Here is a 14,358-nt window from a genome sequence, read left to right as displayed (position 1 = left end):
CCTCTGTGCCGTGATTGCGCCATCTCACAAGCACATGAGCTGTTCTCCAAGGGAGTGTCTGTACTGTAGACTTGTGACTCTCACAATGAAGAACCAAAGCACAGCTAGCCGGTCTCAATAGCTCCACAGTGTGAGTCAGTGAGTCAGTGCTGGTGTGATGGGGGGTTTGTGAGTGTGTGGAAGGGTGCTTGTCTGGGCTCTGTGTTATTTCACGACTGCTCTTGTGACATATGTTTAAGTGTGGTGAAGGTTATCTGGTGTTTGTGTTTGTGTGGGTGTGGGTGTAAATGGAGTATTTCATCTCAAATGTGGAACGGTACTGATGTGACTGCTCTGTGTGTTGCAGGTTCTGTGATCTGGTCAACAGCATCGCAGAGGAAGCATGGAAAGGCCCGGAAGAAGGGGAGTGTGACATTGACGCCCTAGAGGTGAAGGAGGAGAGAAGGATACTCCTTTTCTAGCCACATTCTTTTATTCCTATGTTATTTCCAACAGGATTACCTGACGTACAGTATATGTATACAAGATCTAGGATGTATTCAGCAGAAACAGTCTCTCCGATATAAAACCAGATACAGGCCATGTAAAGTGTTGAAATGGTTAGAGACAACTTCCTACAGTGTGAAAGTAGGTCACGCTGCTCATGCAATGGAAACCAACAGAGTGTACTGTATGAAAAGCAACTGTCCCTCTATTCACCTGTTCTCCCAGTGGTGCGACAAAACAATTACCTGTGAATAATTACCCAAAACAATGACACAGCCTCTTCCTGCCAAACACTAGCATGGCCCAGATCAGATGACCCAATAGTTTTTTGAATACTGTTTGATCTGGCCCATACCTTGCCAAGCTCACATTTCCCTTTGTTTCTATCAGTTAGTACCCAGCCACAACTGTCACTTTATAGCTCACCTGTTCTTAGATATACCTATATATCCCTGTTATAACTCTAGATTGTAATGGTCCTTGAAGTTAACATGCAACAAAATGTCATCTTTAACATAATGTCCTCCTGTGCTTGACTCTTCAGTACGACTATGAGTATAATGAGCATGGAGAGAGGGTAGTTCTGGGAAAAGGGACGTTTGGAGTAGTGTATGCCGGCCGGGACCTTAGCAACCAGGTGCGGCTGGCCATCAAGGAGATACCGGAGAGAGACAGCAGGTAAGAGAACGTGTAAACTAGACTTTCTCCAAAAAGACCCTACCAATCAGCTTCTACCATTCCCCCATCCATGACACTTTCACTGTCTTTTTATCACGCACTTTGCTAATGGAAGGCTGTATAGCAAAAGCTCCCCGTGTCATTATGTAAAGTGAGTGAGTGGTAATTCAGAGCATAACAACTGAAGTGGTTTCCTGAGAGTGGTCATTTGATTGGCAGATAGAAGGGGTGCCAAAGCAGTCGTTTGAGCCGTCCACTGTGTTAGCTCTGTGCTAGACCTGCTCTTCTGCGGTGTGTCCTTTCCTTGGGACACCAGTGTTATACAGTGCTGCTTGAAAAGTATGTGAACCCCTTGTGCAATTACAGATTTTGGGGGTTTTTACCATGAAATCTTCATCTAATCAGAACCAGTCTTTTTGTTCTGACAAAACAGGTTTATATTTAATGCCATATGTTGGTGTAGAGGAAATCATGCGTGTAGTAGAAAAACAACATTAAAAAGGAATTAGTGCAGTTGCAAAAATAAGTGAACCCCAAGTTGCATTGGTTAAATCAAGTAGGTAAGTAGAATAAGGTGGGTAAGTATATAATTGTGTACCAAATGAACCAATCAAAGGAGAGATTGTCAGGAAAGAGTTTGGATGGGACTCTGATAAATAGAGATAAGAAACCTGGTCAGTTTGGTGTTACCCACCCAGGTCAACACAAAGCACACCATGATGAGAGGAAAGGAGATCTCCGAGGATATCAGGAGGAGGGTTGTGAGAGCACATCAGTCTGGGAAAAGCTATAAAATCATCTCAAAAAGATTGAGCTCCATCAGTCCACTGTGAGGCAAATCATTTACAAATGGAGAGCATTTAACATGACAGCAACTCAGCCTAGAAGTGGACGCTCTTCCAAAATAAAAAGAGCCACAAGAACAATAATAAATCTGGTAAAAGCCAACCCAAACATAAGATCTGGAGATTTGCAGACGTCCCTTGCTGCATGCGGGCAGTTCATGCCAGACACCCCTCAATCCTCACTCAATTGGCTGAGTTCTGTAAGGAGGAGTGGGCAAAAATCCCTCAAAACAGATGTCAGAGACTGATTACTGGCTATAGGAGACGTTTACTCCAAGTTATCACTGCTAATGGAGGTGCCACAAGCTATTGACTGAAGGGGTTCACATATTTTTGCACACATCAAATCTGAGTTAAATAAACCACTTTTGTTAAATAAACAATGAAAATATATAATTTACTTGGAATGTCTTTATTATGAATTGGGGTTTAGATGAGGATTTTATATGTTTATTTTAATATTTTATAGCAAAACTAATGACCAGCACTGTAGGATTCAAATACTATCAAGCAGCACTGTACTATAAACCTGATCGAGTGACTTGGCAATGAAAAGAATAGGGGGGAAATGGTCGCCTAGCAACTAGTGTACCAAGCACTCTACTCCACTTCCTTGCCTTGTGTTGCGCTGCACTGCCTTCCACCACCATCTCTGGTCTACTCATTGTTCCAACTACTCCTGGCTTATTATGGGACTCCTTCAGAGCCCAATCAGCCCAGAAAATTCCTCTGTCACGCTTTGTTCCACTCGTCACATTACAAGTCATCAGAGGGCTCTCATGGGCTAACTCAATGTGTGAATAATTATTATTAATCATTAAGAAGGAACTCTGAAGTATCCTCTCAGTGGGGAAAACAATCTAATTAAGTGTCTGATTCAGTAGAATAGTGGGAGAATGTATCTAGTCTTATTATTTATGGTGTGAAGTTTGAACATTTATTTCTCAGTAAAGTGTCTTCGTCCACTTTAGTTTGAATTGACCATTGTGTGCGTGCTCGTGCGTGTGTGTGTGTGTGTGTGTGTGTGTGTGTGTGTGTGTGTGTGTGTGTGTGTGTGTGTGTGTGTGTGTGTGTGTGTGTGTGTGTGTGTGTGTGTGTGTGTGTGTGTGTGTGTGTGTGTGTGTGTGTGTGTGTGTGTGTGTGAGAGAGAGAGAGAGAGAGAGAGAATATCCTGCTCTTTCTCCTGGGAGATGTAACAGCGGATGTTCTGTCCTAGGTTTTCTCAGCCCCTCCATGAGGAGATTGCCCTTCACAAACATCTGAAGCACAAGAATATTGTGCAGTACTTGGGCTCCATCAGCGAGAATGGTTTTATCAAGATCTTCATGGAGCAGGTTCCCGGAGGTAAGAGGGCTATCCGTGCAGCATTAGAAAGGTCAAATGATCTTGTCAATGCCCAACCATTTCTTATAAGCCAATGTTGCATCTTTACTCAGTGAAAGACAACAAGAAGCAACTACATTTCCTCCACTACACCTAGAAACAAATAAAAACACATATCTTGTCTGATTTATGTAATAGGTATCCTGGCTTACTGATTGAATGCACTACCGTCCTACTGATAGTAAACCAGAATGTATTGATATGTATTCGACTTTGTCCTGTGGTTTGCCTCCAGGAAGCCTGTCTGCTCTGCTGAGGTCTAAATGGGGCCCTCTGAAGAACAACGAACCCACCATCGGCTTCTACACCAGACAGATCCTGGAGGGACTCAAATACCTCCATGATAACCAGATTGCTCACAGAGACATCAAGGTGAAGCCTGGTCTATTTCAAAGCCTTTGGCCAATGTGCAGTATGCACATAGACAGTAGGGAGGCCACATTCATGTCGGTGGTACAGGAATGATTTGATTTGTAAGTGGCGCCTGGTTCTAGTATGATGACTTCCCCTTATCATCCTACCGGAAGGTTAACGTGACGTGGCATAACTCAATCTCAGTCATAAATAATAAAACACACTGACCACACTCCCATCCCATAATAGAAACATTAATTTAGGTTAACATACTCTTTCTCACATACCCAGGACAAGATAGGCCTCTAAATTCTGCCTCATTTAACAATAGTGTCTCATCAAATGACCTTAACAGCCATTTACGTCAAGTGGTGAATATAGCCCACTGTAACAACTGTTGCTGATTGCCTTCTAGGAAATACCTTAGATTACTAGGCTGTTATCATAGTCATTGGGTTAAGTCTAATGAATGGAGATTACTTGGAATGGAGCTCTTTTATAACCCTCTTGGTTGTCTTTATATTCACAGGGTGATAATGTGCTCATAAACACATATAGCGGAGTTCTGAAGATATCTGACTTTGGTACCTCTAAAAGGCTGGCTGGGATCAACCCATGGACTGAGACTTTCACTGGTATGTACTGGTCTGTCTGACTGGGTTAATAACAACTGGTGTGTACTGGTCTGCCTGACTGGGTTAATAACAACTGGTATGTACTGGTCTGCCTGACTGGGTTTATAACAACTGGTGTGTACTGGTCTGCCTGACTGGGTTAATAAAAACTGGTATGTACTGGTCTGTCTGACTGGGTTTATAACAACTGGTATGTACTGGTCTGTTTGACTGGGTTTATATCAACTGGTATGTACTGGTCTGTCTGACTGGGTTAATATCAACTGGTATGTACTGGTCTGTTTGACTGGGTTTATAACAGCTGGTATGTACTGGTCTGTTTGACTGGGTTTATAACAACTGGTGTGTACTGGTCTGTCTGACTGGGTTTATAACAGCTGGTATGTACTGGTCTGTTTGACTGGGTTTATAACAGCTGGTATGTTCTGGTCTGTCTGACTGGGTTTATAACAACTGGTGTGTACTGGTCTGTCTGACTGGGTTTATAACAGCTGGTATGTACTGGTCTGTTTGACTGGGTTTATAACAGCTGGTATGTACTGGTCTGTCTGACTGGGTTTATAACAACTGGTGTGTACTGGTCTGTTTGACTGGGTTTATAACAGCTGGTATGTACTGGTCTGTTTGACTGGGTTTATAACAGCAGGTATGTACTGGTCTGTTTGACTGGGTTTATAACAGCTGGTATGTACTGGTCTGTTTGACTGGGTTTATAACAGCTGGTATGTACTGGTCTGTATAACCACTGAGCTTCCTCTCCCTACATTGTCAAAAAATGCCTTGATGGAACAGGTTGTTTGAAAATGGGCTGAACCCTCAACCAAAACAGTGATCCCACTCACTATTTACAATTATAGTTCTGCTGAGATTTAATCTCTAAGAAACTATTTGTGTTGTGTGTTTGAAGATTTATCTTGTTTTAGCTCATCATCCTGTAAATTACGTATCTCAGAATAGCCTGCTGTTGATATTCAGAGTGGTCAGGTCAAGATGCCAGGGTTATGCCAGCGCTGACATTGTGGCAGCCAATGATAGCACAGCTTGACCCATTTGTTAAGACCATCTGATTGGAGCATAGAGATGCACCTTCGCATCTTGAAACCATCCAGTACAGTCATTTTGTCCTGTTTAAGTTGTGCGTCAATGTGTCTCTCCCAGTTTCACCATAGCACTTAGCTTACCTTTTTAAAAGCTCTTTTGAAGCTCCACTTACAGTAGGCTATAATTAGACCTAAATAGACTCACTTCATATAGAGTTACAATATGTAGCTCTTCTTTGTTGATTAGGCTATACTACTGAAACAGGCTAGCATTTAGCAGAATTTCACTTGCACATAATTAAACTTAGCCCTAGAGCTAGGGTTGCAAAATCCAGGAACTTTAATTAAACCAGGATTTCTGGAAAACCAGGGAATTTATTGAATTTTCAGGAATTTTGCAGCCCTACCTAGAGTTCAACCTCATTAAAGTCACCTTAACCCTATACATTTTTACCTCCATCCCACCAGTAACCTGCACATTGTAAATATGGTATTGGAACTGACCCTACATATAGTATGCTTACTTTCTTACTTATTGTGTTCCTATCTCTTCTTATCTCTTGTGTGTTTGTTTTATTATTGCATTGTCATTGATTATTGCATTAAATCTTGAACTTGAAAACCTGATTTTCTTGTATCAGCACTGATATGCACATTTTTACAAATTCAACTTGTAACTAGTAGCTGATATTTGTATAATATCCTGTCTGTTTGGTGTGTTGTTGTTTTGCAGGGACACTACAGTACATGGCCCCTGAGATCATAGATAAAGGCCCTCGAGGCTATGGCAAGCCTGCGGACATCTGGTCTCTTGGCTGCACCATCATTGAGATGGCCACTGGGAAACCACCCTTCTACGAGCTGGGCGAACCACAGGCCGCCATGTTCAAGGTCAGAGTTCAGAGGTCAATTAAAATTCAGTTCATTGACCTTAGTTCACTTTCCATTGGTGAATGGTGTTTTTGTCTGGCTGGCTTAAAATGTAATAGTATCTCTATCAAAATGATGGCTTTGAATGATGATTTCACCCTCATTCTGTTGTTAATTGTGATGTATGGTTCTGATGACTTATTTCTCTCCGTAGTGATGTCAGATACAGAAATAGATCAAGTAAAATCACATTGTATTGTTTGCGTACACATATTTGCAGGTGCAGTGAAATGCTTATGTTTTTAGCCCTAACAGTGCAGTAGTACCTAGCAATACAAAACAATACACACAAAAAAAAAAATATATATATATATGGGGGTGGCAGCATCATGTTGTAGAGGTGCTTTGCTGCAGGAGGGACTGGTGCACTTCACAAAATAGATGACATCGTGAGGAAAGAAAAGGATGTGGAAATATTCAAACAACATCTCAAGACATCAGTCAGGAAGTTAAAGCTTGGTCGCAAATAGATCTTCCAAATGGACAATGACCCCAAGCATACTTCCAAAGTTGTCACAAAATGGCTTAAGGACAACAAAGTCAAGGTATTGGAGTGGCCATCACAAAGCCCTGACCTCAAGCCTAGAGAAAATGTGTGGGCAGAACTGAAAATGCGTGTGCGAACAAGGAGGGCTACAAACCTGACTCAGTTACACCAGCTCTGTCAGGAGGAATGTGCCAAAATTGGCCCAACTTATTGTGGGAAGCTTGTGGAAGGCTACCGGAAACATTTGATGCAAGTTTTCAATTTAAAGGCAACGCTACCAAATACTAATTGAGTGTACGTAAACTTCTGACCCACTGGGAATGTGATGAAAGAAATAAAAGCTGAAATAAATCATTCTCTCAACTATTATTCTGACATTTCACATTCTCAAAATAAAGTGGTGATCCTAACTGACTTAAGACAGGGAATTTTTACCAGGATTAAATGTCAGGAATTGTTTAAAAAAAATGAGTTGAAATGTATCGGGCTAAGGTGTATGTAAACTTCCGACTTCAACTGTATATACATACATACATAAGTATGTGGACACCTGCTCATCGGACATCTCATTCCAACATCATGGGCATTAATATGAATTTGGCCCCCCCTTTGCTGCTGTAACAGCCTCCACTTTTCTGGGAAGGCATTTCCACTAGAATTTGGAACATTGCTTCCATTCAGCCACAAACATTATTGAGGTCGGGCACTGATGTTGGGCAATTAGGCCTGGCTCTCAGTCAGCATTCCAATTAATCCTAAAGGTGTTCGATGGGGTTTCTTCCACACTGATCTCGACAACCATTTCTGTATGGACCTCGCTTTCTGCATGGGGCGTTGTCATGCTGAAACAGGAAAGTGCCTTCCCCAGACTGTTGCCACAAAGTTGGAAGCACAGAATCATCATGTCATTGTATGCTGTAGGGTTAAGATTTCCCTTCACTGGAACTAAGGGGCCTAGCCCAAACCATGAAACAGTCCCAGACCATTATTCCTCCTCCACCAAACTTTACAATTGGCACTATGCATTGGAGCAGGTAGCGATCTCCTGGCATCCGCCAAACCCAGATTCACCCATTGGGACTGCCAGATGGTGAAGCATGATTCATTGTGCTTTTCTTTCATAAACAAGAACATTTCTAAGTGACCCCAAACTTTAACGGTAGTGTACATAGGGCAGCAGTCTCTAAGATGCAGGGTAAAGTACCAGGTGGTAGCTGGCTAGTAACACTGACTAAGGTTCAGGGCAGGGTACAGTATGATAAAAAATGTTTTTCAGTCTCTCCATCACAGTTTTGATGCACCTGTACTGTAGATGGTTGCGGGGTGAACGGGCCGTGGCTCGGGTGACTGAGGTCATTGATGATCTTCTTTGGCCTTCCTGTGACACCAGTTGCTGTAGATGTCCTGGGGGGAGGCAGTGTGCCCCCGGTGAGCATTAGGCTGTCTGCATCACCCTCTGGAGAGCCCTGCGGTTGTGGATGGTGCAATTGCCGTACTTCCTGTTTAAGGGAGGGGAGGGCCTTTTAGCCATCCCGGAAGGGAGTGTAGCAATGATCCAGAGTGTTTGATGCGCAAGTAGCACAGAAGTGTTGATCAAATCTCAGTAGCGTTTTCCTCAGATTTCCTTTATTAAAGTCCCCAGCTACAATAAATGCGGCCTCGGGATATGCGGTTTCCAGTTTGCACAAAGTCCAGTGTAGTTCATTGAGAGCCGTGGCAATGTCGGCTTAGGGGGGGAATATACACAGCAGTGATCATGACAGATGGCTGTCCTTACACGCCTCCAGGCACATTCCTCCATGGTTGAATCACCAGGACAGTACTATCCCAAACATAGCATGCTGTCAGCACTGTGTTTGTAATGGAAAAAAGCTCAACTTTTTGTGGATATTAGCTCAAAAAAATAAGTGTGATTGGATTACATATTTATCCAACTGTGAGATTAGACCGAGTACCTGGAGATAGACTGGAGATAGACTGGAGATAGACTGGAGATAGACTGTGTAATACAGTGTAATACAGTCTATCCTTTGTGTTGTTTTAAGTCTCTGTTCCACTGATGAGCCCTCCTCAAGCTTTTTCCACTTGTATAAATCTGAAGTGGAAATTTCAAGTGTTTCCCTCATCAGCAATATTCCATAGACCGGACATATGTAGTCCATTAAACACTAGAGCTAGTGATTCAACTGGGTGGTCTGCGGAGTGTGATGGAGATCATGTTGAATGCAGGACAGAATGACAGACATGTCCATGAATTACAGTAGGAAATTGCTGTGGATTTTGCAGTGCTTTTAAACCACCATTTTGAAGCAGGTTGTATAGATCGCTAATGCAACACATGTAGCCATCTTTTAGAAGACTTTTAGCAGCTATTCTGTCTGTCTCATCCTGTGTGACTTAAAGTGCAGATTCATCATTGGTCAATGCTTTTACTATGCAATGGCTTGTTGTGCAGATGAGAACGCAACAATCCTCACATAAACTTTCCTGCGCCACCTTGGAAGGTCTCGACTGGGAGGGGCATTACATTCCTAATCTCAAGCCTACATTCGGAAGCAATGTTTGGAATTTGTAGTGCCTATCATCAGACAAGCTTCTTGCCTGGAGTTGCTGCATTTTGTCCTTCACTGTCAACTTGACCTCCTGTACTATGATGGCATGAGCTCACCTGCATAGTGTTACTGTGCCACAGAGCTATGGGTTACAAGAGATCAGTTTACCCACTAACTAATGTCACCTCAATCAAGCCAACTCTCCTCTGACTGACTGCCATCTCTGAGGTCCCCTTCATATTGTCCTGTATGCTCTTAGTATATGGAGCATATTGTCCTGTATGCTCTTAGCTTTACTAAGACTTGGTAGGTGATTTGGCTAGGTCACTTGACTTGTTGTTTTGACTTGACTGCAGGTTAGGCCCTTAGCTCTAACATGGCTGGGTTTCATCTTGGCTGCAGCTGCAGGTTAGGCCCTTAGCTCTAACATGGCTGGGTTTCATCTTGGCTGCAGCTGCAGGCCCTTGGATCTAGCATTATTGTGCTGTTTTATTTTGGCTACAGGTTGGCATGTTCAAGATCCATCCTGAGATCCCAGATTCCATGTCAATGGAGGCCAAGGCCTTTATCCTACGCTGCTTTGAACCCGACCCCGACCAGAGGGCCACCGCCCTGCACCTGCTCACTGATGAGTTCCTCACCGTCACCAGCCGCAAGAAGAGGGGCAAGAGTGGCTTTACAGGTAGCTAGGACAATGCGTCACCGGTTAATCAATGAAGTAGTTCGTAGAATATAGATATATCTGAGTAGAAAGACAATTGCTATTAGATACTTTATGTTGTAGATACTCTTTTTGTTGTTTCTGCACAATTCATATCATGGAATAAAAAAATCTCTGTTTTTCTCCTCAGCTCTGACACCAGGAGGTTCAGGTGAGTTAATTTGAGCGCCTTTCTGAGCTGCTTCCTCTTTAGAGCACACTGAGTCTGCGCCTAACGACATTAGGCTAAAACAATTGTCATGTTGACTACCCTACTCTGAGATTATTCGTTCACAGAAGTAGTACTGTAATGTAAAAGAACCAAAAAGCTCTGGTTTTCTTTGTGTAACAGTGGTGTAACTGTGCCCACCTGCCTATACCTGTCTCTGTGCCCTCCAGAGTACCTGCGCAGCATCTCTTTGCCAGTGCCTGTGGTGGTGGAGGACACCAGCAGCAGCAGTGAGTACGGCTCCGTTTCCCCTGAGAACGACCTCAACACCAACCCCTTCAGCTTCAAGCCCAGCACCAAGTGTTACAGTGATCGGGACGTCAAAGCTACCCGCTCCCTGTTCCTCAGGTAACACAACATACAGTCAGCACCATATGTATTTGTGAAGCTAGCATTTTCACTCCAGAATTTTGTGTTTGAGATCAGAAAAACACACTAACACTGCACCTCTGCCATCTCAATTCATCTGACAAAAAGCAATGCCAAAAAAAATATACGCTAATAAACGCTGACTCTCTGTACATTATCTGGAAATAATGGACAATGTAGGTATCTTGTACATCTACGGAGTACATTAGTTCCAGATAATGTACAGAGTTATTTATCCCATTTATAACACGATGCCAAAGAATGTCATGTAATATTTGGAACTTTGTTGTTCTCCTGTATAAATATATATATTTTTTAAACCTGAGGTCTCTTTAATCTAACCTGTGTTCCCCACCAGTATCCCAGTGGAGAACTTTGAGGACCACAGTGCTCCTCCATCTCCTGATGAAAAGGACTCTGGCTTCTTCATGCTGAGGAAGGACAGCGAGAGGAGGGCCACTCTGCACTGCATCCTCACTGAGGACAGAGACAAGGTGGTGTCCAACCTTGTGGAGGCTCTCAAACAGGTCAGTAAGCATCTAGTCTAGTAGTGGACAGGGTGAGGGGTAGCCTGGGCCTAGTTCAGTTTTTTTCCCTGGTATGTCACGCGGCATGACAATGACCATAGTAGTTGGCAAGACAGCACATACAGATCTGGGACCAGGCTAGATGAGGGGCTTTCTCAGGGTAAAACAAAACCCTTATCATATGTACTCCTTTCTTCACCCTCCTCTCATCACCCCTCTCTCCATCCGTCTCTCCCCTGTCTGTGCAGGGTTCTGAGACATCGGACACTAAGTTGAGACATCAGCATATCTCCACCCTGGTGGTCAGTCTGGGGGATTTTGTGCGCATGGCGGACAGGAAGATCATAGCCAACACCCTCTCCCAGCTCAAACTAGAGCTAGACTTTGACAGCACGGCCATTAGCCAACTACAAGTGGTGCTATTTGGGTTCCAGGATGCAGTAAGTGCCCTTTCTTCACCTATTAGTAGGTCTCTCTATAAGCATTACATGGCCTATGATAATTAAAATATCCCATTGTCTATTTGTCCACTGTGAATGGGTTGGAATTGAAATTGTCCTTGTATAGACCAAAGGCTCTGGAGACATTGAAGTATGATTCAAGGAGGTTTCGTAAACTGTTCACAGCTGAATTATGTCACCATGCTGCCATTGTTTAAACAAACAGTTCAGACAATTGACTGTGAAACACTTTTGACCTTTAAGAAAGGGTAATAGAAGGGAAATGTGTCAGCTTACAGCACATAATTTAAAGAGGCTGATTCTGTCCTCTGCCTCACAAATACAATTATGCAAATGAAATGACACTAGCCTGTAGCTGCCTGTGGGAGGCAGAGGTTGAATCTGCCTCAGTCAATACTGAGCTCTGATTCCCCCTAGTGGATACATATGAAACCAGCTCTGGTCTATAGGGTACATTGTCTGCGAAAGATTACTATCAATTCACGATACAAACTTGTTTTTCACACTTGGATTTTCCAGAATGCATGGCTTTTTATAAATGGCTGTCTCTCTTTTTTTTCTGGGAAATGCTGTTTCCATAGACTCATTATATAGGGGGATATCTCAGATATCTGCAACCACCACACGCAATGTAAACAGACACCCGCTGGAGTCAAGCCTGTTTTCCTTTCCACGAATGTGTGGATACTGGTAGATGTGGATGCATACCCGTAGTACATGTGTAGCTGTTTATTAATGGATGAATTGTCTGTCTGTCTCTGTGTCTGTCTGTATGTCTTTGTGATTGATTGACCAATGCGTCGCCAGGTAAACAAAGTACTACGAAACCACAACATCAAGCCCCACTGGATGTTCGCCCTAGACAATATCATCCGTAAAGCGGTGCAGACTGCCATCACCATCCTGGTGCCAGGTAATAGCTGTGCCTCCAGCCACAGAGTTTTAAATGACATTTTAACCAGGACACTGGTTGCCAGCTAAACATAAGAGTATGAATTTGAACAGTGCCCCAATCTAATCATAACATATATGTGTAACCTTGAATACAGAAATGCACTAGATACTATGTAAATGGGGCATTTAACAAGAATATGTGTCTACCAGTCAGATGTCATTATAACAATTGCATTTAAAGATTATTTTAATCATAGAGGGATCTTTATTGAGGCTTGTGATGTTGCTGTCTTAATCTTTCATGTTACCTCTTTCAAGGTGCAGTTTAGCTGTTGGATATTAACTAGTTTTCATGATATTGCTAGTACTGCTGTAAAGGTGTAAGGATATAACACGTGTCCTTGCCCAGAGCTAAGGCCCCACTTCAGCCTGGCCTCGGAGGATGACCCGGCCGACCAGGATAACATTGACGATGACGTGGAGCCTGAGGATAACTCCGCCCATCAGTGCAGAGCCCCTCCCAACACTGCCCATGACAACACGGTTGCCACCTCCGGCGTGAGCACGCTCAGTTCCACTGTCTTAAACAGATCCCATAATGCCCAGTGCTCCGTCACCATGGAACTAGGCAGGATGAAGCTGGAAACCAACAGGTGGGTCATCGCGCTGTCATAACAATGATAAAGACTGTCAGACACAAAACCAGAAATTTATTCCAACAAGTCATGAACAATCTTTGCTACTAACTCCACATCTGTGACCAATCAGTAGTAGATATTGCCTGGAGCTTCACATTATTTCCTCACCAATGTAAATTATGTCATGTAGAAGGGCCCCAACACAGGGGCCTAAACACAAATATGTTTATTTTCATCATGGTGCCTGCAGTAGCCGTGTTTAGTAGTACTGTGTTTCCTCATTGAATGACCCTGTCTCCCCCTCCCCTCCTCTCTCCCTGCTGTGTCACCCCAGGCTGATGGAGCAGTTGCTGGCGAGGGAGAGAGAGTACCAGGCTGTTCTCCAGCATGTCCTGGATGAGAGGGAACAGGAGATCAAACTACTGAGGATCCGCTCAGAACCCATCGGTGAGCACATCCCAACATGCACTAGTACACACCTTTATCTGAGAGCACAAGAGCATTAAAAAAGACTGTTTTTTAAATGCCTAATGGAATTATTTGTACAACACAAGCATCAGGAAACAGACAATTCATATGATTTGATATGTCTACTATGATTAGTTATAGTTGTACTTATGTGTGTGACAGATATGCCTACATCATCTGTGAGCCAGAAGAGCCGGTCCACTGTGAGCCATGGTGACCCAGAGCTGATCAAGTGGCTGAGACTCCATAGGGCTGACGATGACTCCATGGACAGGGTAGGTCCTGAGGAAGCCCCGCCCCCGGCCACGTCTGTTTTAAATGGGTACATTATGTGAACAAACTCACGTCCATGTAATCCTATACTAAAGTAAACAGTGTGCATTGTTGTAAAGCTGTTCAAACTAATGGCCTGGGTGTACCTGGAGGCTATTCATTGATTGTTAGTACGCTTTACGCATACTGTATGTGTAAAACCTTTATAACAGATACACAGTTGAACACCATCTATTGGCCGAGCTTAATCTCTTTAAGGTACCAATGATTTTACCCATGATCCATCTTCCATTTTGTAGATTTTGACCGAGGATTACACTTTAGATGACCTTCTCCAGTATGTGATGAGAGACGACTTGAAGAGTTTGGGATTAAGGTATACAACATACAGTATTCTCTCCTACACTGT

At 43.2% G+C, this 14,358-nt stretch overlaps 1 protein-coding gene across 3 annotated transcripts in view; it reads left to right on the top strand.

Moving 5' to 3' along the window:
* Positions 1-14,358, top strand: part of LOC123990694 (mitogen-activated protein kinase kinase kinase 5-like) — a 56,962-nt gene that overhangs the window by 40,480 nt on the left and 2,124 nt on the right. Inside the window, exons 14-29 of one of the 3 annotated variants that reach the window (XR_006830691.1) lie at positions 347-428; positions 1,031-1,164; positions 3,226-3,353; positions 3,628-3,764; positions 4,276-4,381; positions 6,155-6,312; positions 9,895-10,072; positions 10,242-10,262; positions 10,490-10,667; positions 11,047-11,215; positions 11,464-11,655; positions 12,484-12,589; positions 12,980-13,223; positions 13,543-13,655; positions 13,839-13,998; positions 14,249-14,325. Coding sequence is in view for 2 of the 3 variants with exons in the window: in XM_046291448.1 (XP_046147404.1) it covers positions 347-428; positions 1,031-1,164; positions 3,226-3,353; positions 3,628-3,764; positions 4,276-4,381; positions 6,155-6,312; positions 9,895-10,072; positions 10,242-10,262; positions 10,490-10,667; positions 11,047-11,215; positions 11,464-11,655; positions 12,484-12,589; positions 12,980-13,223; positions 13,543-13,655; positions 13,839-13,951; positions 14,249-14,325 (2,136 nt within the window). In the remaining variant the exon portion in view is untranslated. Of the gene's footprint in view, positions 1-346; positions 429-1,030; positions 1,165-3,225; positions 3,354-3,627; positions 3,765-4,275; positions 4,382-6,154; positions 6,313-9,894; positions 10,073-10,241; positions 10,263-10,489; positions 10,668-11,046; positions 11,216-11,463; positions 11,656-12,483; positions 12,590-12,935; positions 13,224-13,542; positions 13,656-13,838; positions 13,999-14,248; positions 14,326-14,358 lie in introns of those variants that run through there. The other 2 variants (XM_046291448.1, XM_046291449.1) reach the window with 2 other exon arrangements.

Source organism: Oncorhynchus gorbuscha, linkage group LG12 (genome assembly GCF_021184085.1).
Source record: "Oncorhynchus gorbuscha isolate QuinsamMale2020 ecotype Even-year linkage group LG12, OgorEven_v1.0, whole genome shotgun sequence".
Lineage (NCBI taxonomy): Eukaryota > Metazoa > Chordata > Actinopteri > Salmoniformes > Salmonidae > Oncorhynchus > Oncorhynchus gorbuscha.
This window is presented reverse-complemented; position numbering and strand designations above follow the sequence as displayed.